Genomic DNA, 22,261 nt, shown 5'->3' with positions numbered 1-22,261 from the left:
ACCCACTGCTAAGACAGGATAAAGAAGAGAAGTAAACAATGAGCACATAAGAACATAACATAAGAACATCAGAAATAGGAGAATGAGTTGGCCATATGGCCCCTCGAGCCTGCACCGCCATTCAATAAGATCATGGCTGATCTTCAACCTCAACTCCACTTTCTTGCCGGATCCTCATATCCATTGATTCCGCTATAGTCCAACAATCTATCTATCTCAGCCTTGAATGCTCAACAACCCTCTGAGTGATGAAATTCCTCCTCATCTCGGTCTTAAATGGCCGACCCCTTATCTTGAGACTATGCCCCCTAGTTCTAGACTTTCCAGCCAGGGGAAACAATCTCTCAGAATCTACACTGTCAGGCCCCCTCAGAATCTTATACGTTTCAATGAGATCACCTCTCATTCTTCTAAACTCCAGAGAGTATAAGCCCATTCTACTTAATCGTCCTTCATAGATCAACCCTCTCATCCCAGGAATCAATTTAGTGAACCTTTGTTGCACCGCCTCCAAGGCAAGTACATCCTTCCTTCGATAAGGAGATCAAAACTGTACACAGTACTCCAGGAGTGATCTCACCAACGCCCTGTACAACTGAAGCGAGACTTCCTCACTCTTGTCCTCCAACCCCCTTGCAATAAAGGCCAACATGCCATTTGTCTTCCTAATTGCTTGCTGTACCTGCATGCCAACTTCCGTGTTTCTTGTACGAGGTCACCCAGATCTCTCTGAACACCAACATTTATTAATTTCTCACCAGTGGAAAAAATATTCTGCTTTTCTATTCTTCCTACCAAATTGAATAATTTCACATTTCCCCACATTACACTCCATCTCCCACCTTCTTCACCACTCATTTAACCTGTCTATATCCCTTTGCAGATTCTTTGTGTCCTCCTCACAGCTTACTTTCCCACTTAGCTTTGTATCATCAGCAAACTTGGTTATATTACACTCAGTTCCTTCATCTAAGTCATTAATATAGATTGTAAATAGCTGAGGCCACAGCACTGATTTTGTGGCACCCCACCCTGCCAGCCTGAAAATGGCCAGTTTATCCCTACTCTCTGTTTTCTGTCCGTTAACCAATCCTCTATCCATGCTAATATATTACCCTCAACCCCATGAGCCCTTATCTTGCATAACAACATTTCATGTGGCACCTTATTGAATGCATTTTGGAAATCCAAATATACTACATCCACTGGTTTCCCTTTATCTACCCTGCTAGTTACATCCTCAAAGAACTCTAATATATTTGTCAAACACAATTTCCCTTTCATAGGACCATGTTGACTCTGCCTTATCATATTTTTAAGTGTCCTTTTACTACTTCCTTAACAATGGATTCCAACATTTTCCCGATTAAGATAACATTAAGTTATTTATAAATTCTTAATATGTGAAAAACATCCAATGAGATGAAGTTTCAAAAATATTGTCCAGGACATTGCTTAGTGTCACGAATGGATTGCAGATGATATTTGCCCTCAGTTCTCAAAGCACATCTTACTCAATAACCTGTTTGGAGGGTTTTACAGTAAGGCTGGGTGAACTACTATATGTACATAACAATACTTGAAAAAAGCAGCTCACCCAGGTCAGGCCAGACTATAATACATTGATGGTCTTGTACCCAGGCATCTGACGGCTGACCTTGCATTGCACACCCTCGCTGGCTGCCCTCCCCTCCAACCACCTGACTGCGCCACCAATCAATATTAAAAGTCATCAGGTACTCCTATGGAAATTGGTGGAAAAAGCAAGAGGGAAAAAAAGCACACATATATAGGATATAGTGAAGCTACATAAAAATGCTACCCATCTCATTCAGTATTTCAGCTCTAAATCGTTAACCTTTGTCCCAAGAGAGATAAAAGCCACAAAATGAAGGAAGAGAAACAATTTAAAAGTTTAGAGAATTTTTTGTGAAGTGTAGACATAAACGTCGGACTTGAAACTCAGTGAGAAAATTCAACACCACTTTTTGCAACAAAATAAATACCTAAATGTAATGACATTAGCAACATTGAGAAGAAATACCATGTTCTCATAGTTCTGCAGATTTGCATGCTTATATACATATTTAACATCATGAAGTATTCTCTAAAATGTTATTGTAAATATGAAGATTAAAACATGAAGTTGCAGAACAATTTCAGTGACTAGGAAAGTAAATCTCTTTTACACATTTGCTATAGAATGTCTGTGGTTTTTGGCAAGTACAGGCAATAGGAATGAATAGCTCTTCGGAGAACAAATATTAATCTCCTTTAAACGACTTTTTTTGAAGCACTGGGCTAATTAACTGACAGGAATGGTAACTGTAGACTAATTAAATCTGAATGCAATTGATTTCCAGAAATCTTATTCGACGCTCAGCATTATTGTACATCAAAAGCTTGCAAAACAAATATAATGAAGACTAATGGTGTTGTCAGTTGTTAATTGCGGTTACTTGGCTGGAATTCTTGACAAATTAATTAGTTGAAAACAATTAAAAGAATACAATTGCAATTTGAATTGAAATACATCAGACCCCCATCTATAATGTTGGTTTTGGAAGCCATGCAAAAATCAGGTTAAAGCAAACTGTGCACCAAAGATGATGATGAGGAGGCTTTCTGTCCTAGGAAACACATTAAAGTTAACTGACTCAGAGTAGCCATGATGTGGAGATGCCGGTGATGGACTGGGGTTGACAATTATAAACAATTTTACAACACCAAGTTATAGTCCAGCAATTTTATTTTAAATTCACAAGCTTTCGGAGGCTACCTCCTTCCTCAGGTGAACGATGTCACCTGAGGAAGGAGGTAGCCTCCGAAAGCTTGTGAATTTAAAATAAAATTGCTGGACTATAACTTGGTGTTGTAAAATTGTTTACAATTGACTCAGAGTAGACACTCCAATTAATATGTTCAAGTTTAAGGAATCACTGGAAACTATTTTTTATAGTTGGTAAAGGCAATTACATACAACTTTCTCAAGATGGATGAAATTTGAAGTAGCACCATAATTAGAAAACAGTTATAACTGTAGAATTAAATTCCTATTACTGTAAGGTTTGGGAATCCTGCATGAGACCTACTGACCAATTCTCTTCAATATGAACTTTTCTTTTTCACCCATTCCCTCCCAAAGGCACTGTCTTCTACTGAGTATAGTTCTTGTGGATGCCAACACCCATACAACCATAGAAGCTTACGGCAGAAAAGAAAGCCATTCTGTCCATCAGGTCTGTGCCAGCTGTTTGCTACAGCAATCCAAAATTAATTCCAGTGCCCTCTAGTACCTCATGCAAGTGACCATTATTTGCCTCAACGCAGACCAGTGAGCTTAGAAAGTTATTCAACAATGGAGAGCATCACAGCCGAATCAAATCCGTTCTTTCTTTCCATCCCCTCCGCATCACAGTAGGCTGTTCCTCAAAGCCAGCTTATCTGCTATTTTGTCAGAGACATTAATTTTTCTACGTCCATCTCTTAACTCTGTTTTCTGTTTAAGAACCCCAATTCTCTCATTTCACCATTCTTTATGATGGTCTGCCTCTGTCAGTAACTGTTGTCTCTTCTTCCCCATTTGCACTTTTGCTTGCCAATTAACCATCCTTTTTCTTTCCGCCCCCCCCCCACTTTCTGTCTGTGTCAAATGCAGTCCTCTTGAAATAAGGTTCCACAAAGCCTCAGTGGAGCACAGCACTAACATATGAAAAATCTCACTTCCATAACAAAGTTTAAAAGCTATATAGAAGAACCACTTAAACTTGCAAGAGATTTTTTTTTGATAGTCGGTAAAGGCAATTACATAGAAGTTTCTGAAGGTGGATGGACGAAATTAAAGTAGCGACAGCAATGTGAAGTCCATGGGGCAGAAGTTGGTCTTGGCGTTATTGAAGTCAGTGGAACGGGCGGCCGAGGCAATTCTGCCCATTTTGCGCTGACGCCCAAGACAAATTTCTAAAAGTATGATTTTCTGCTCTTAAAATTTCCTGTTATAAAAAAGCACTATTTCCTCTGCCATTTTTCAACTTTAAAATTTGTAAATGATATTTTAAGGTTAGAAGCAAAGGAGTTTTGTCATTTGTTTCTCTACATTCCATTATGTAACCAAATTGCCACATGTACACAGCACAACACAACTATCACAACTCCTTCTGCAACACAAAGCCACTGAACCCTGCTGGTTAACAGGAGAATTTCTTTTTTTCCAACAAATTTGTTTTTCTTATCGAATGAGGGGGAAAATGGCACTGAAGTGTGGACATAATAGAACACATCAGAGACGAGTTAATTGCCCTTACATTGGAGGATCACACTAATGGAACTAATTAGATAGCTCTTTCAAAGAGTTGGCACAGGCATGATAGCCTGAGTGGCCTCCTTCTGTGCTGTATCATTCCATGATTCTATAATAATTACTTTTAAAAGCAACCAGGAAATTCCTATCATTTCAGCAGGGAAAGGAGAGTTTATTTCAAATAAGGCCCACCATCACCTTCACAGGGGTAGGGATGGCCAATAAATGCTGGCAATGCTCACATCCCGAGAATGAATTTAAAAAAATTTGAAATAATAATTCCATAGCATGGAAGCATATTAGCTGCCACTACATTTTTATCCTCTAAATGAAATGACAGAATGCCATATAGCTGATATTAGCATATTCCACAATTTATTTTGAGTTTAACATGGGTGAATAAATACTGGCTTTATATACAATAATCTAAGATATGGCAACAGAAATACTATTTTATTGAATGCAATGTATATTGCAGAAAATATTTATGTTGGAAATGGATGGTTTGCAAAGTTGCATTTCACTAAAAGATGTCAACCTCATCATCAGAAGTGGAACATTTTCAGCTGCAGGTTTCTCAATATAGGCTCAGTTACTTCAGTTTTTAGTATTCTGATACCACAGCTTTGAGAAAAGGATTGGCTTGACTTCCTTCATCAAGGCCAACATAGACAGAATGGTGTGAACTCAAAAGGAAGGGAACTAACCCACTAACCTCGTTATTCTCTGCAGAACTGAAAAACAAATCATTTGTTCGCAGATTGGGTTTTACTCTACTTGGAAATAACTTTCCTTTCCCAACTCCACCAATCACAAAACCAATCATTTCAGTATAAAAAGTAGGAGAGCTAAGGTGGGTTTTTATAAGCATGGAAGGATTAGTTCAGATGGACCTGCATGCTAACAGCATGCTCCAACAGCATACGGGTCTCCAAAAAAATATAGGGATAGTAAGTGGGGATGGATACTAAATTTGCTACGAATCGTACCTTTTGAGATGGATTACCCGACTCATCAGGATTACTGCAAGGCATCGCACAGTCCTTTTTGTCCCTTTCATTTGGTCCGTTGCCTGCATTAATTTCCGCTTCTACTACAATTGCCTGCTCGGCAGCACAGCTCGATTTGGGGTCGCCCTCATTCTTATGCTCAGACTTTAAGTCTACATCTCCAACCCGAGGCAATTTTGTCGTGTCATCAACTGAGTCACATCTACTATCTCCAGCTCCAATTTCTTCACCTTCTTCTTCATCAATTGCCGCTGCACGTCCTAGGCGGCCTGGTCGTACAGCTCTCGTTAGAATGACATCATCTTCTGTGTCACCCTCACTTTTATCTTGGACTTCTAGTTTTTCTTCAATGGAGTCAATGTCATCATCAGCTTCTTTGTCAGGGCTTAACTTATTTGGGGTTGGGGGCTGCACATCACGACTTTCCGAGTCAAGCACACTTCCAGGCTCACTTCTTCCCTGGCTTTGTTCAAACGACACCTTTTTTGAATTTGCAAGTTATAAATCATTAAAAAGAACAGGTCAGTAAGATCTACTTAGCAACCAATACCAATCTATTAGTTACTACTTTCTCTAGGTTGAGTTAAACTAAAACATGCATACAATTATTGAATGATCTACACTGTAATAGGGCTTATTATAGAAATATAAAAATTCTATAAACTTTAACCTTTTTGCATGGATAATTTTTTTTCAAATAACTGAATATCTACACCACTTCATTATAGAGACTGCATGCATTATGTAGCATGAGTCATTACTTCATCTTCTACCCTCCCTTGTGGCATATAACACCTCTCAGCACAAATGGTAAACTCAACCCAAGTGTGACTGATTTCTTACGTGGAGCAACTTCAACATGGAAGGTATTGTGGTTATCTTAATTAAAAATGATGGACAATATTTAATGAAGTCCTGCTGGACAACATACACTGCAGCTGAATAAAGTTAAACATCAAAGAGAGACAACAATCAAAAGGAACCTTTGGATGTGTGCAAACTCAGTAACTGGGTTTTCTGTAAATCATTTTGGGCTGGACAAGTAATAGGCCAGTATGAAAGATTTGACCAGCATTGGGGTGGTATTGGACACAACATATTCAGAGATTGGAGGCACAAATCAAAGAAAGGATACTAACTTTCCAGGCATTTTTATTTTATACTGTATTTCCATGGCACTGAATAAATACAAACCAGAATAATTTTTTTGGGAAATATTTTATAGCAGTATAAAAACTTAAGCTTCCTTTTCCATGCAACGCCTACGTAATGCAAGTGGCTCCCACACGAGGACAGAATAGCCAAGGAGCAAAGAAAATCATAAAAACAAGGTTGGAGAATGTTGCCTGCTTAAAACAAAAATGGTGTTCTCCAAGATTCTAGCTATTTTTAAACATTTGTGTGTGTGGAACTGAAAAATAATGCAATCTTTGCAGGTGTTTCTCTTATGAATTAATTACTATTTTTCATAAATGGATTCAAGAAAACAATGTTCTACAATGGATTGCCTTGCTGAGGATAAATGGCATAACCAAGACTTTTTGTCTTGTTATCTTTGACCCATGTAATAACCTAGATCCAGCATATGGTAAATGCATCGGTTATTTGCCACATATAACTTGCATAGATTGGCAATAAAAACCATTTTTCCTTTGAAAACAGCACTTACTAACTTTTAGAATGCAACACTGGTCAGCCAGCAGAACTTTGGCTGTGGAAGACCACAGCTTTCCCACTTCTCTAGGATCTAGTTTAGCCTATTCTATGAATACAATCACCTGCATATCTAAAGGCGCAGATTCTACTAATGGAGTGATGGAGGGCATTCTATGTGGGTTCAGTGACATCAGTCTTGTGATGTCAGACAACTAATCAAAAATCACCTCTTTCTGACTTTCTGCTTCTTCATCAGACCCTGGGAGGTTTTGAAGCTCAGGTTCAGTCCCTTCATCAACATGGTCATGATCTGCATCCTCATCGATTTCTGCACTTTCCTGAATGTTTAAGGAAATGTCCAGTAGTGACACCAATGAACAGTGAAAAGTAACAGTACAGTTAACTCCAGAAAAATGCCTACCTGATCTCTACATATGAAATCAATTCTCTCACTTCTGCCACATAATTTTTCCACATACGCCACACATCCTTAAACTGCACAATCATGACCCAAACACATTAACTCTAAATACTAATGTACTTACCAACTTCAGAAAACTGCATGAGGATTTCTGAAAATCTCTGCTTATAATGCAGTGAAAAATGACTGATATTTTGGGAAACTTAAATGACTTTATTCTTGATTGACATTTTAAACCACTGAGAATGCACTGAGCATGAAGAACAAAACCCAAGTTGTACTGTGAGAAATTTCATCTTAAATCTACTTGTAAGGAGTGAACCTCAGACAAAACCCATGTGAACTAAAATTCAAAGTGATACTGTAATCATTAGATAGATCTTGTAATCACACTGTAACACTAGTCTTCTGGTCTGTGGCACCCAGAAAGAATGACAGAAATTTCCATTAACCTGCCCTCCATGTAATAATAGGAGATCTCTTGAAGCCCATTTAGCTGGTTCAGTTAGTCAGATCCAGTTTTGGATTTTGTTTTTGGCTGTTGAAAAAGTGGGTGGGAAAAAAAAATCATCCCATTAGACAGTCTCCCAGCAATTGCAGCCCTAGCTAAATCTATAAAGATATACAAAGCATATTTCAAGTCAAACAAATACACATCTTGATAACTGGCTTTTAGTCATTCTTGTAAACAGACTGTAATAATGAATAGTTAGTCACAGGGACCGCATTTTTATAAGGTGTGACAATCCAAATGTGAATAAATTTATGGATTTTTTGTTTAGCTTTCTAATATAAAAAAATAATACAGTGGGATCTCACATCTTTTTCTCCTTAAAGTTGATATTCCTTTTCTGACAAATTCATTACAGTTTTTTTTGTCCAAATTGTAAAAATAAGATGCTGGAAATACGCAGAGGATCCACCATTATCAGTAAAGAGAACAGACGGGTTAGTGTTCTATACGTAGACCCTTAGGCAGGAGTTCTAATGAACCCCATTCTACAAGTATAGTTTTTAGGTCAATTGCCCCGCGAACTAAAAACTAAGCTTGGTATCGACTCCCCGTGTGCAATGCCACAGGAGATCAACCAATTATGCAACCATTTTCCCTGTCCCTAAGGTGGCTAAATTTACCTTCTTACTGAGATAGTAAGATCAATAACTATTAATAAACCTGAAAGCTGGCTTTTGGTAAATTCAATTCTGTTTATTTCTTCTTTGTTCACTTGCATTCACTACATTAAGAATGGGCAGTGCAGAAGATGCAACATGATTTGGACCATAAGCCTGCGTCCCAATCTTGGAAGGACTCTACTTCCATTGTTTTAACACTGGTAAGAGTTTCATGCATACAATCTAGGAGAGTTCATTTGTGCACTTGGGCCAAATTTAAGAAGTCCAGTGTCATGCTATGAGAAATCTGCTGTAATTAATGAAAGAGCTTGAGGATAGCTGTATCCTCCCCTTCTGGCCCTCCCATTTTCTGTTTCGCTGAAAAACACCAAAAATCAGAAACACTTGAAAGAATGGTAGATGCTGTGGCTGGCTACACTCTCCTATCCTACTCGTGTGGATCTAAACCAGTGACTGGATACATTTAAAAAATACTGATGGTGAAAGAAATTGCTGCACTCGTTCCCTTTTCTCTCACACACACCTCAGATAATTACTAAACTGCTCAAGCAACTAGGAATTAATTTGGTGTTGCTTTTTGTGAATCCCAGAGGGGAAAATCTAATTACTGTTACCCGATTCGTTCTGCCAGCAGGGGTGTTACTTCATCTACACCACAGCTGGAGAATATACTGGAGATATAATCTTTAACCCTGTGAGTATGGCAGTATCAAACGTATCTACATACATGTTTCAGATTATCTAGAAAATGCTGGAAATTAAAAATGCGATTACTGGCTTCACAAATTCCAATTCGACTTTAACAGTCAACACCTCAAAATAAATGCAGAGAAAAATCATTGCTGTTGTTGCTAGATCATGCACAGAATACATCATCGCCTCTGGTATCATTCTTGAAATGGACACTCCACTCAGCTGGAGAACCTTCTGGATTTGTGACCTTCTATTTATTAAGTGTGTGAAAATGGAAAATCAAGCAGTTTGAAAGGGAATATATTGGCATCTTCAAATCGTGTGCGTGTGTGTGTTAGTGTGGTGTATTTCCATTGTCCACCCTCATTTGCTTCCACTCTTACCTATCCAATCGTACCCAGAGAATCTACTGCAATGGCTTCTCTTCCCACCCCAGCACCACCACCTCTGGAGTCTGTCAAGAATCTGTTCTTGGCCCCTTTCTCATCTACAAGCTGCCCTTCAGTGACATCATCCGAAGGCATGACATCAACTTCCACATGTACACTGATCACACCCAGCTCTACCTCGCCACCACCTCTCTCAACCCCACAACTGCCTCTGTGTCGTTAGCCTACTTGTCCAACATCCAGTCCTGGATGAGCCGCAAGTTCTTCCAATTAATCATTCAAAAGACCGAAGCCATTGTCTTGGGCCCTCGCCATAAACTGCATTCCCTCACCGCCGATGCCATCCCCCTCCCCGGCCACTGTCTCAGGCTAAACCAGACTGTTCACAACCTCGGTGTCCTAGCTGACCCTAAGCTGAATTTCTGGTCCCATATCCTCTCCATCACAAAGTGCCTACTTCCACCTCCATAACATTGCCCATCTCCACCCCTGCCTCAGCTTATCTGCTGCTGAAACCCTCAGCCATGCTTTTGTTACCTCCAGACTCAACTATTCCAATAGTTGGCTAAGTTCCAATTTTCCACCCTGCATAAACTTCTCATCCAAAACTCTGCTGCCCGTATTATAACCCACACCAAATCCGCTCACCCATGAGCCTTGTACTCACTGACCTACATTGGCTCCCAGTCCACCAATGCCTCAAATTTAAAATCATCCTCGTGTTGAAATCTCTCTATGGCCTTGCCCCTCCATATTTCTGTGACCTCCTCCAGCCCTCCAACTCTGGCCTCTTACACATCCCCCAACCCCTTCACCCTACCATTGGCAGCTGTGCCTTCAGAAGTCTAGGCCCTAAGCTCTGGAATTGCCTCTTTAAATCTCTCTGTCTCTCCTCCTTTCAGGCCTCCCTAAACCTACCTCTTTGTCCAAGCTTTAGTCACCCCTCCTAATATCTCCGTTCGCTCAGTGTCAATTTTTATCTGATTGCACCTCTGTGAAGTGCCTTGGGACGTTTTTCTATGTTAGAGGCACTATATAAATGCAAGTTGTTCTTGTCCCTTTGAACTGACAAAGGCAGTACCTCAGGAAAAGTGTAAAGGAGTGCATGTTTAGTACCCCATGAGCTGTACAGGATTGCCACTGATGCCAAGCACTCCATTGAAAGCAACCCTGTAAAGTAAACAAAGTGCCACCAGCACAGTTGAAGGCACCAAGACCTCCCTTGTGTCTCTGATTGCTTGGCGGCTGTGGTGGCAAATATGATCAGTGGTCAACAGTAGCACATAGCTCAATTCGCCATCTTGAGCCGGGCCTCAGGCAAGCTGGCCTCTCAGCCTAATGCGCTGTCTGCATTCCTGGCCTGTTGGGGCCCTCCACCAATATTGGGAAGTTTTCTAACCAGACCGACCAAAATTGTAGATGCATTTTTTTTCTGACTAAGAACAAAAACAAAAATATGCGCTGTTATTCTAAAGTAATAAACCAGCAGAATTGACAGCAACAAAATCGAGTGAAATTACAGAACAGTGCCCACTGGAAGCTATTATATACGACACAAGTATATGTACGAACATGATCACCTTCAAGTTGGTGATCATACTGACAAAGGGAACATTCCATTTGCAACCATCATATTCATCTTTCTGTCACGATTCTTACCTCTAAATCTTGACAGGTTCAATATCTGGTCTGTGCTGAGCTCACCTAAGCTGGGGTAGAGTGGGAAACTACAGCTGATCTCAGTATCCTGAGGATAGAAAAGGAGGAGAGAGGGGGAGAGGTTGGGGGGTGGGGGGGAGGGGGTCCTTACTGTTGATCACTATCTAAAAACCCTTACTGGAAAGTGCATCTGCAAGGATGGGATTGAATTTAACCATGATTTTCTTCTCAGTAATTGAATAACCTACTGACATTCACTGTCCAGAATCACACTTGGAGAATAGCCACTTGGGTAACACATTAAAGGGCCATCGATGAGTATGGAATGGTATCCCAACATGGATCAATGCCTTCAAGACGGAAGGGGTAGGGGGGAGAAAGAAACTGGAAAAAGAAAATACAGCTGCTGCCACAAAAAAACCCACATAAAATTGAGCCCCTATAAATCATAGTCATTCATGGCATTAATCTTATCTCAGGATTCAGGTGACTGACTGTCATGAACGAATTAAACTTTCATGTTTTACAAGGTTATGCGAATGCCTCAATAACATTACCATTACTGCTATGTGATCACTCCCAAAATTAATACTTAGTCATCAATTACTGAATGATCATATGATCAATCTGAAACAATTCAATCACAATTATTAGTGCTTTGGTGTGTGTATTATCTGATATCCAACACAGTGCACAATTAGGCATTGGTATCTCCATGACAGCCATCTTCAGTGGAATGGATAAAACAAAACAATTGCAATAAACTTCATGGTGCATGTTAAAAACACAGACACATCTTGGATCCAAATTACAGTTAAACCACTCAAGCTTAGCTCTTGTTTACATCATCATTTGAATGCCTTCATTAGACTGGCGTCTTAAATCATACATTATTGTCCACTGAACACTGGAATCCTACAAAAACTATATCCTATCAGTAACCACATTGGAATGTTGTTTTTTTACTTCTTACTGCTGTCTTTTTCTGTAGGAATCCAATTTAGGAAACAAGAGATTCTTACCAGTACAAGTCAACAGACTCAATCACAGAAGTCCGTTTCAGAATTATAATGGAAATCCTTTTGAATATTAAATGCTCATTTCCATGCCAATTTACATATTTAGGAATGTTAATGATTTCTCACAAGGCAATTTCCCTTTAGAATTTGCAAAAGTCAGAAAGTGTGCAGGCATCAATCCACTTTTTAAGCACAGCACAATTGTGCTGTGAGACACAAGACCATCTCCCAATTCTCTCTCTCTCCCCCTCTTAGGCCTCTAGCCATTCGTCATGGCGAAGCTGATGTGACAATGAGCTTATAGATAACACAACAATTTAAATGAGCCATCCTACAACCACGATTAGACCATCAGGACAGAGAAAGGTGTACAGTCCAGCTATTCAGTGTCTCCCCACATGGTTAGGAATCTAATAAAACTCCGCTGTGACTACCAGGGACTAACGAATGCGCACTCTGGCCCGGAGTGTGTTGGACCGCGCATGTGCATTATAAGTCACCAACCACGCATCATGTTGAAATCCCTCCATGGCCTCATACCTTCCTATCTGAACTCGGTAGTGTCAGCGCCGTGCGCTCGCTGAACTCGGTAGCCTGCCCGACAATGACTGGATCAAGTTACACATTCCAGAGAACTTGAATTACTCTGCAGCAGACTGGATCAGATTACAAATTACAGACAAAGGGTTGGGTGAGTATTGTCCTCCCACATCCTGTCGGTGGCAATACCAGAATATGTTACTGCCACCATAGTGGTGGCAGTAGACGCGATCATAAAACTCAAGGTATGCAAGAGTTTGCACATTGCCTCACTGGGTTACAATTCGGAGGCCTCATGAATGAGATTCAGATAATTACTTGCTGTACATAAATGTTATTGCACCACATGGTCATTAGGTTAGTATTCTATATGACTAAATAAAAACAGAATGAAATGTTTTAAAGGGGTTCATCTCCAAATATTAACAATTCTGCACCATGGTGAACTCCTGCGAAAGGTTTCCTGGACACCGTGCATTGAAACTGCACCTTTTAGCCAACAGAGGGCTGACAATCACATGTTGCTGGGTTACACCAGGCTTAGATCCTCCATGGGAGAATCACTGGAGATAAACATCCGTTCCACACCAGAAGATTGTGGGTTCAAGCCCCACGACAGGATTTGAGCAAATAATCTAGCCCGTCACTTCAGTGCAGTACTGAGGGAGCGTTGCGTTGTTGGAGGTGCAGATACAAAGCTAGGTGGGAAAGTAAACTGTGAGGAGGACACAAACAGCCTGCAAAGGGATAGAGACAGATTAAGTGAGTGGGCAAGAAGGTGGCAGATGGAGTATAATGTGGGGAAATGTGAGGTTATTCACTTTGGTAGGAAGAATAGAAAAACAGAATTTTTTTAAATGGTGAGAAACTATTAAATGTTGGTGTTCAGAGAGACTTGGGAATCCTCGTACAAGAAACACAAAAAGTTAGAATGCAGGTACAACAGGCAATTAGGAAAGCAAATGGCACGTTGGCCTTTATTGCAAGGGGGTTGGAGTACAAGAGTAAGGAAGTCTTACTACATTGTACAGGCTTTAGTGAGATCTCACCTGGAGTACTGCGTACAGTTTCGGTCTCTTTATCTAAGGAAGGATATACTTGCCTTAGAGGCTGTACAACAAAGGTTCACTAGATTAATTCCTGGGATGAGAGGGTTGTCCTAGGAGGAGAGGTTGAGTAGAATGAGCCTATTCTCTCTGGAATTTAGAAGAATGAGAGGTGATCTTATTGAAACATATAAGATTACTAGGGGGCTCGACAGGGTTGGGGCTGAGAGATTGTTTCCCCTGGCTAGAGAGTCTAGAACTAGGGGGCACAGTCTCAGGTAAGGGGTTGGCCAGTCAAGACTGAGACAAGCAGGAATTTCTTCACGCAGAGGGTTGTGAATCTTTGGAATTCTCTACCCCAGAATGCTGTGGATGCTGAATCATAGAATATATTCAAGGCTGAGATGGATGGATTTTTTGACTCTAGGAGAATCAAGGGATATGGGGATCGAGCAGGAAAGTGGAGCTGAGGTTGAAGATCAGCCACGATCTGACTGAATGGCGGAGCGGGCTCAAGGGGCCGTATGGCCTACTCCTGCTCCTATTTCTTATGTTCTTATGTCTTTCGGATAAGACGTTAAACTGAAGCTCCATCTGCCTATTCAGACATAAAAGATAGCATGGCAATATTTTGAAACTGCTCTCCTGGCGTCCGGGCCAACATTCCTCTCTCACCCAACACCACCAAAAGATAACAGATTATCTGCTCATTCATTTTATTTGCTGCTTTGCCATGTGCAAATTGGTGCCCGTGTTTGCTTTAAAACATGCGAGTACACTTCAAAAATTAATTGGTTATGAAGCACTTTGGGACATACTGATGACATGAAAGGTGCTATATAAATGCAAATTCTTCTGATCCCGTATCCTCTTTACCATAAAGACCACTTACTTCCAACGATAAAATCACCTGACCTTAGCTTTGCCCATCTTCTGCTGAAACCTTCATTTGTGCCTTTATCATCTCCAGACTTGACTACTCCAATGATCTCCTGGCAAGTCTCCCATCTTTCACCCACTGTGAACTTCAGCTCGTCCACAACTCTGTTGCCCATAACCAATTCCGCACTGTCCAGCTCAGCCATCACACTCATTCTTGCTGATCTACATTGTTTCCCTCCTGTGCATCAAAATTAAAATTCTTATCCTTATGTTTAAATGCTTTCCCCTCTCTCTTTGTAATCTTCTCTAGTCCTACAATCCACCTCTGAACCCTTTTTCTGACTCTGATATTTTGTACATCTCTCCATCCTTTCGCCCTACTACTGATGGCTGTGACTAGGTCCCACAGTCTGGAATTCTCTCCTCAAACTAATTTGCCTCTCTACCACCCTCTCCTCCTTTAAGACCCTCCTTCAAGTCCACTTCTTTGACCAAGCTATTTATCACCATTCCTAGCTCTCCTCCGATGGTTTGGAGTGTGTTTCTTTCCCTCACACCTCGGTGAAGCAGGTTGGGATGTATTTTACATTAAATATGCTATATAAATGCAAGTTGTTGTTTCTACTGCAACATGATTTCAGCATCCATTAAATTCCTTAAACACAATGTTATGTTCAGTCCAGCAATAGTTACACAGTTCTGAAATGACTCTTGTACAGAAAATGGAATGGTCAACCACTTCTATAATTATAAAGAGGAAAATAGTATAAAGTGCAGTGCAGTCTGCTCGCAGGGGACTGATTTTGACCAGTTTACCTGATGTTTGCTGTAACTGAGATAAATCAAGTGATTTCCAGTACTAGGGAGATTTCTACTGAGAGAAAATGCTCTGAAAGGGTTAAAGTATTATACATATATATTATAATAAAAGATCCAATGAGAATTAATCCTCACCGACTCCACAGTCTCTCCAGCCTACCCAACTTTGCCATCTCTACTTAACTGGAACTATGGTTGCACTCAGCATTTATCTGAATGACCTAATCAAAAGGAATCTTCATCAAATGAATGCTACTTGATTAGAAGTACTGATCGCCAAAGTAATAACAAGTCACTCCCCAGACGCCAGGTCTTCACAACCTAACTTTACACAACAAAATCCCATCCCCATCCTCCTTACTGATCGGCTACATGACGCTCTTCTGAGCCTCATCAACTCCATGTTCCTGCGGCTGCCAACTCCCAGAATGCCAGAAAACACAGCCACAAATACCCTGGTCCATACTCTGTGCAGGAGGATTATCTGGATAAACCAGTAATCCTGTCCGACAAATCAATTAAAAATATACATGTGTTACTGGACGTGGTTTGTCTGGTTTACCCAAGTGTTTCAACACTGCATCTGTTGTGAGTGGACTACACTGCTTAGCAAAATTTGGGTTGACTCATCAGAGGCAGGGCAGACCCAAGGGTCTCCATCATGAGCGTAAAAGTAACATTTTTAAATAAAAACTTTTTCTCTGTAAGGTTGGGGAGTACTTTAAATAAAAAGTACTCTCCCTTGGATTTCCTTCCTCTTTAAGCACACTTGCTGTCCGCTAATTCAAAGCAGGCCATCTGTTAGAATTTATGAAGAAATTCATGGCCAAAGCATAGCATGGAATGGAAAAACAAAATATATGGGGAAAAAGGGAGGAAGGCAAGTGCGTAAAGTACATATAGGACAAGACACTAGCTGAAGTGTCCCAGACTCCTCCATCACCATCCCTGGATATGTCCTGTCCCACCAGCAGGACTGACCCACCAGAGTTGGAGGCACAGTGGTATACAGTCAAGAGGGAGTGGCCCTGGGAGTCCTCAACATTGACTCCAGACCCCATGAAGTCTCATGGCATCAGGTCAAACATGGGCAAGGAAACCTCCTGCTGATTACCACCTACTGACCTCCCTCAGCTAATGAATCAGTCCTCATCCATGTTGAGCACCACTTGGAGGAAGCACTGAGGGTAGCAAGGGCACAGAATGTACTCTGGGTGGGGGACTTCAATATCCATCACCAAGAGGGGCTTGGTAGCACCACTACTGACTGAGCTGGCCGAGTCCTGAAGGACACAGTTGCCACACTGGGCTTGCGGCAGGTGGGGAGAGAACCAACACGAGGGAAAAACCTACTTGACCTTGTCCTCACCAATCTACCTGTCGCAGATGGATCTGTCCATGACAGTATTGGCAGGAGTGACCACTGCACAGTCCTTGTGGAGATGAAGTCCTGTCTTCACACCGAAGATACCGTCCATCGTGTTGTGTGGCACAACCACTGTGCTAAATGGGATAGATTCAGAACAGATCTAGCAGCTCAAAACTGGACATCCAGGAGGCACTGTTGGCCATCAGCAGCAGCAGAATTGTATTCCACCACAATCAGTAACCTCATAGCCTGCCACATCCCTCACTTTACCATTACCATCACGCCAGGGATCAATGAGGGGTGTAGAAGAGCATGCCAGGAGCAGCACCAGGCATATCTAAAAATGAGGTGCCAACCTGGTGAAGCTACAAAGGACTACATGCATGCTAAACAGCGGAAGCAGCATGCTATGGACAGAGCTAAGAGATCCCACAACCAACGGATCAGAACAAAGCTCTACAGACCTGCCACATCCAGTCATGAATGGTGGTGGACAATTAAACAATTAACGGGAGGAGGAGGCTACGTGAACATCCCCATCCTCAATGATAGCACAGCCCACCACGTGAGTGCAAAAGACAAGACTGAAGCGTTTGCAACCATCTTCAGCCAGAGTGGATGATCCATCTCGTCCTCCTCCTGGAGATCCTCACCGTCACAAAAGTCAGTCTCCAGCTAATTTGATTCACTCCATGGATGAGTGCACTGGATACATCCTGGCTGTAGTGCTGAAGAATTGTGCTCCAGAACTAGCTGCGCCTCTAGCCAAGCTGTTCCAATACAGCTACAACACTGGCATCTATCCGACAAAGTGGAAAATTGCCCAGGTATGTCCTGTCCACAAAAAGCAGGACAAATCCAATCCAGCCAATTACCGCCCCATCAGTATACTCTCAATCATCAGCAAACTGATGGAAGGTGTCGTCAACAGTGCTATCAAGAGGCACTTACTCACCAATAACCTGCTCAGTTTGGGTTCTGCCAGGACCACTCGGCTCCAGACCTCATTACACCCTTGGTCCAAACATGGACAAAAGAGCTGAATTCCAGAGGTGAGGTGAGAGTGACTGCCCTTGACATCAAAGCAGCATTTGACCGAGTGTGGCATCAAGGAGCCCTAGTAAAATTGAAGTCAATGGGAATCAAGGGGAAAACTCTCCAGTGGAATCATACCTAGCACAAAGGAAGATGGTAGTGGTTGTTGGAGGCCAATCATCTCAGGCCCCAGACATCGCTGCAGGAGTTCCTCAGGGCAGTGTCCTAGGCCCAACCATCTTCAGCTGCTTCATCAATGCCCTTCCCTCCATCATAAGGTCAGAAGTGGGGTTGTTCGCTGATGATTGCACAGTGTGCAGCTCCATTTGCAACCCCTCAGATAATGAAGCAGTCCATGCCGGTATGCAGCACGACCTGGACAACATTCAGGCTTGAGCTGGTAAGTGGCAAGTAACATTCGCGCCAGGCGAATACCAGGCAATGACCATCTCCAACAAGAGAATGTCTAACCACCTCCCCATGACATTCAACGGCATTACCATCACCAAATCCCCCACCATCAACATCCTGGGGGTCACCATTGACCAGAAACTTAACTGGACCAGCCACATAAATACTGTGGCTACAAAAGCAGGTCAGAGGCTGGGTATTCTGTGGCGAGTGACTCATCTCCTGACTCCCCAAAGCCTTTCCCCCATCTGCAAGGCACAAGTCAGGAGTGTGATGGAATACTCTCCACTTGCCTGGATGAGTGCAACTCCAACACTCAAGAAGCTCGACACCATCCAGGAAAAAACAGCCCGCTTGATTGGCACCCCATCCACCAACTTAAACATTCACTCCCTGCACCGTGGCTGCAGTGTGTACCATCTACAAGATGCACTGAAGCAACTCGTCAAGGCTTCTTCGACAGCACTTCCCAAACCCGCGACCTCTACCACCTGGAAAGATAAGGGCAGCAGGCACATGGGAACAACACCACCTGCACGTTCCCCTCCAAGTCACACACCATCCTGACTTAGAAATATATCGCCGCTGGGTCAAAATCCTGGAACTCCCTACCCATCAGCACTGTGGGAGTAACTTCACCACATGGACTGCAGCGGTTCAAGAGGCAGCTCACCACCACCTTCTCAAGGGCAATTAGGGATGGGCAATAAATGCTGGCCTTGCCTGCGTTGCCCACATCCCATGAATGCATTAAAAAACATCTACCTCTATTTTTCTATGACATGAACAATGGCACTGTATATACTAAAAGGTAAAGTGATATTTACAGTGCTGAATAATCCATGGCCAACGGCCACAGAAATAGTCACACGTCTACTGCAAACCAACGACACATGACATATAAAGTTGGCGTCCACAGACAGGGCAGCTACCATGATGGGCAGCAGTCTGTCCATCATGGCAATTGCAAACAGCAAAAATAAATCACGTGATTTAAATTAAAATGATAATTGACTTTACTTCACTGCATGTCACAGCTAAAGTATATTGATTGTGATGGGACTTTGTTCTGTATTTGATATAAGGACCAGCATAAACAACAGATGTTAGCCTCTCAAAGATGTTTGGGTTAAGCTTGTGCCTGATCTGGTCAACAATTCTCAGTTGCATTTTACTGCCCCCTAATGGAAGCACTCAGTGTAAAATTATGTTTTCTTCTGTTCGGGATGGATCATTGCTGAGAGGGAAAAAAAATCATTGTAGGCATCCATGTGTTTACCATAGGGAAGCATTCACATCTCTTAGTAAAATTGAAGTCTATCTCTGCGCCTAATGAGTTTTACAATTTGCATCACTTTTACAAAACTGAGCACAGCAAGGTTTATGGATTGATTGGAGTGAGTTGGTGAATCAGAAATCTCCTCTTCCCCACTATCTTGCTCAAGATTTTAAAAAATTAATTTCTTATTAAATATTTACCCCATGTTAAAGATTCAATTTGAGGATATGATTTTTTTAAACAGTTTTTCAATAAAAATGGTTCAATAGACAATATTCTTTCATAATTAATAGGTAGCTATAATAATTATCCCTAGTGCATTTGCCAGTAATCAGCTCCTGGGGAACAAATAAAAATCTTGTAACACAATATTACTAAGTCAAGCTAGTTCTCAGCTCCTATATCATTATTGTCTCCATTATTACCTCTTAATGTGCATGGTAGCACATCACTACTGCACTCAGCACACCTAACGTACAATTAATTAAAGGATTAACAGATTTTAGAAAAGGTACAGTCTACTCCTTTTAATTCAAAGCGCTTAATTCAAATTAGCTGAATTTTTTAAACACAAAATTCTCACTTTGCTGTGTTAGTAATATTGCTTAATTTAAAGTTGATCATTCCAAATTTTTTAGTTCAAAAAAAAAACTTTAAAAATTGTCAGTACACATAATTATAAAAATGACAAAACGTCTTCCCACAGTTGAAAGCAGTAGCTCAGTCTCGTTATTTTCCTGAGTTTTATAAAGCACTCAAGTTGTGTTCGTGTGGTTTAGGATATTGTCAGAACTGCTGAAGTAAATTATTGCCTTGTAACTCACTGCCAGCCATCAGTTTTCCTTTTACAGTTAAAGTTGTATTCAGTCTTTTCAAATTCACCATTCTTGACATATTCTTGCCACAGATCAATAATGCACTTATTATACGAGGAAGCTGATCGAGAATGGAAATGCGATCAGATGCAGAGACATGGGCTGGCAAGAGGTTGGAGAAAGCCACAGTGGGAGTGAGGTCCTAAATCATGTTAAAAGGATTGCCTTATGTACATGGTTTTGAATAAATTAAATTTTCAGGTTCCAAGCCCAACTGAAATCTTCTTAAGATTCCCAATGTTCTGAGTTTCACAGACTGAATTTGGAAGGCTGTAACTTTAGTGTTTCCAATGGCAGAAGGGTCAGTAACCAGAGAACACAGATTTAATTGGCAAAAGAGCCAAAGGCGACATGAGGAAACTTTTTTTTTTAAACACAGTGAGTTGTAATGATCTGGAATGCACTGCCTGAAAGGGTGGTGGAAGCAGATCCAATAGTAACTTTCAAAAGGGAATTGGATAAATACTCGAAGGGAAAAAATTTACAGGGCTATGGGGAAAAAGCAGGGGAATGGGATGAATTGGATAGCTCTTTCAAAGGGCTAGCACAGGCATGACGGGCCAAATGGCCTCCTCCTATGCTGTACCTACTATGATACTATGAATCACACAAGTTTAGTTAAAAACAAAGAGAGAGATTTATGGCAACATGATCAGATTTTATTCATTTTTGATAGAGTAAGTATGCTTCAAAAAAAAAACCTCGTACCTCATATTCAAAACCATCACCCAGGATTCCCACATCTATGTGTAGGTTCTTCATGAGCTGAGCAGTATCGGGAGCACTCTGTGGGAATAAATGATTTGTATGGTTTTGTTTATTAACTCTGAAGTCCTCAAAGAAACTTTCTACTACCCCTTTTAGCATGCTGACAGCAATTCCATACCAGCACCATGTCCAAGCAGAGATTTACCACATTACATTTATCAAAGTTCCTATTAAACTGTAATGTATTTGTTAAATGAAATATGCCATTAAATGGCATTTCTAGGTAAAGCAAGTGTTCCCTCGGGCACTAACAAGGACAAGGAACTAAGCAGCAACAGTCAAGCCACTCTTTCATGAAATCAGCAGGAATGATGCTATTCTTATCTACAAATGCCATCCCAAGACATGTCAACCCAATACCTTAAAGATAATGTATATGATATTAATATTCAGAAACATCATGCAACAATTCCATTTTCATAAGAACTGTCTGATCAAGGCTTGCTGTTGTCACATGGTCCAGTGGTAAAATAAGACTAACTACCTAGATGTGGCACAGGACCTAACCCCAAATGACCTTAGACTGCCACTTCTCTTTCCAATTTTTCTAAAGACGACAAGAGCAGTGGCTTTTAAAATTTTCATGTGGGGGACCACCTGCAAAAACTGGCATATTCCCAGGCACCTCCTGCAAATACTGACAGAGGAAACACGGTTATCACTTATCCAAAGGAAAAGTTTGGAAACTTTTAATTCATTTGCAGTAACAGAAATAATGTGTTAGTAAGTCAACAAATACAGAAAACATTGAAAAAAAACGAATACAAAATTCTGAAGACACCATGCTTGCAATACGCAGTGTGCCTGGCCCACATGGTCTTGTGGCCCACCTGGGAACCGGACACAGACCCATTGGGAACGAGGCCCCTAGTTTGAATGTCTACCTCTAGTTCCACGAAATGTACCCCTTTTAAAAATTTGTTCTTGGGATTTGGTCAATGCTGGCAAAACTGCCA

General features: G+C 41.2%; 1 protein-coding gene across 7 annotated transcripts in view; it reads right to left on the bottom strand.

The window, feature by feature from the left end:
- LOC137301436 (centrosomal protein of 164 kDa-like) overlaps positions 1-22,261 on the bottom strand; it is a 133,668-nt gene that overhangs the window by 60,481 nt on the left and 50,926 nt on the right. For 5 of the 7 annotated variants that reach the window (XM_067970937.1, XM_067970934.1, XM_067970933.1 and 2 more), the window contains 3 exons: positions 21,246-21,323; positions 7,194-7,304; positions 5,290-5,790 (listed from right to left, as the gene is read on the bottom strand). In XM_067970937.1, coding sequence (XP_067827038.1) covers positions 5,290-5,790; positions 7,194-7,304; positions 21,246-21,323 — 690 coding nt within the window. The remainder of the gene's footprint in view (positions 1-5,289; positions 5,791-7,193; positions 7,305-21,245; positions 21,324-22,261) is intronic. The other 2 variants (XM_067970938.1, XM_067970939.1) reach the window with 2 other exon arrangements.

Source organism: Heptranchias perlo, chromosome 33 (assembly GCF_035084215.1).
Source record: "Heptranchias perlo isolate sHepPer1 chromosome 33, sHepPer1.hap1, whole genome shotgun sequence".
NCBI lineage: Eukaryota > Metazoa > Chordata > Chondrichthyes > Hexanchiformes > Hexanchidae > Heptranchias > Heptranchias perlo.
Note: the sequence above shows the minus strand (reverse complement) of the source record. Positions and strands in the feature narration are given on the sequence as shown.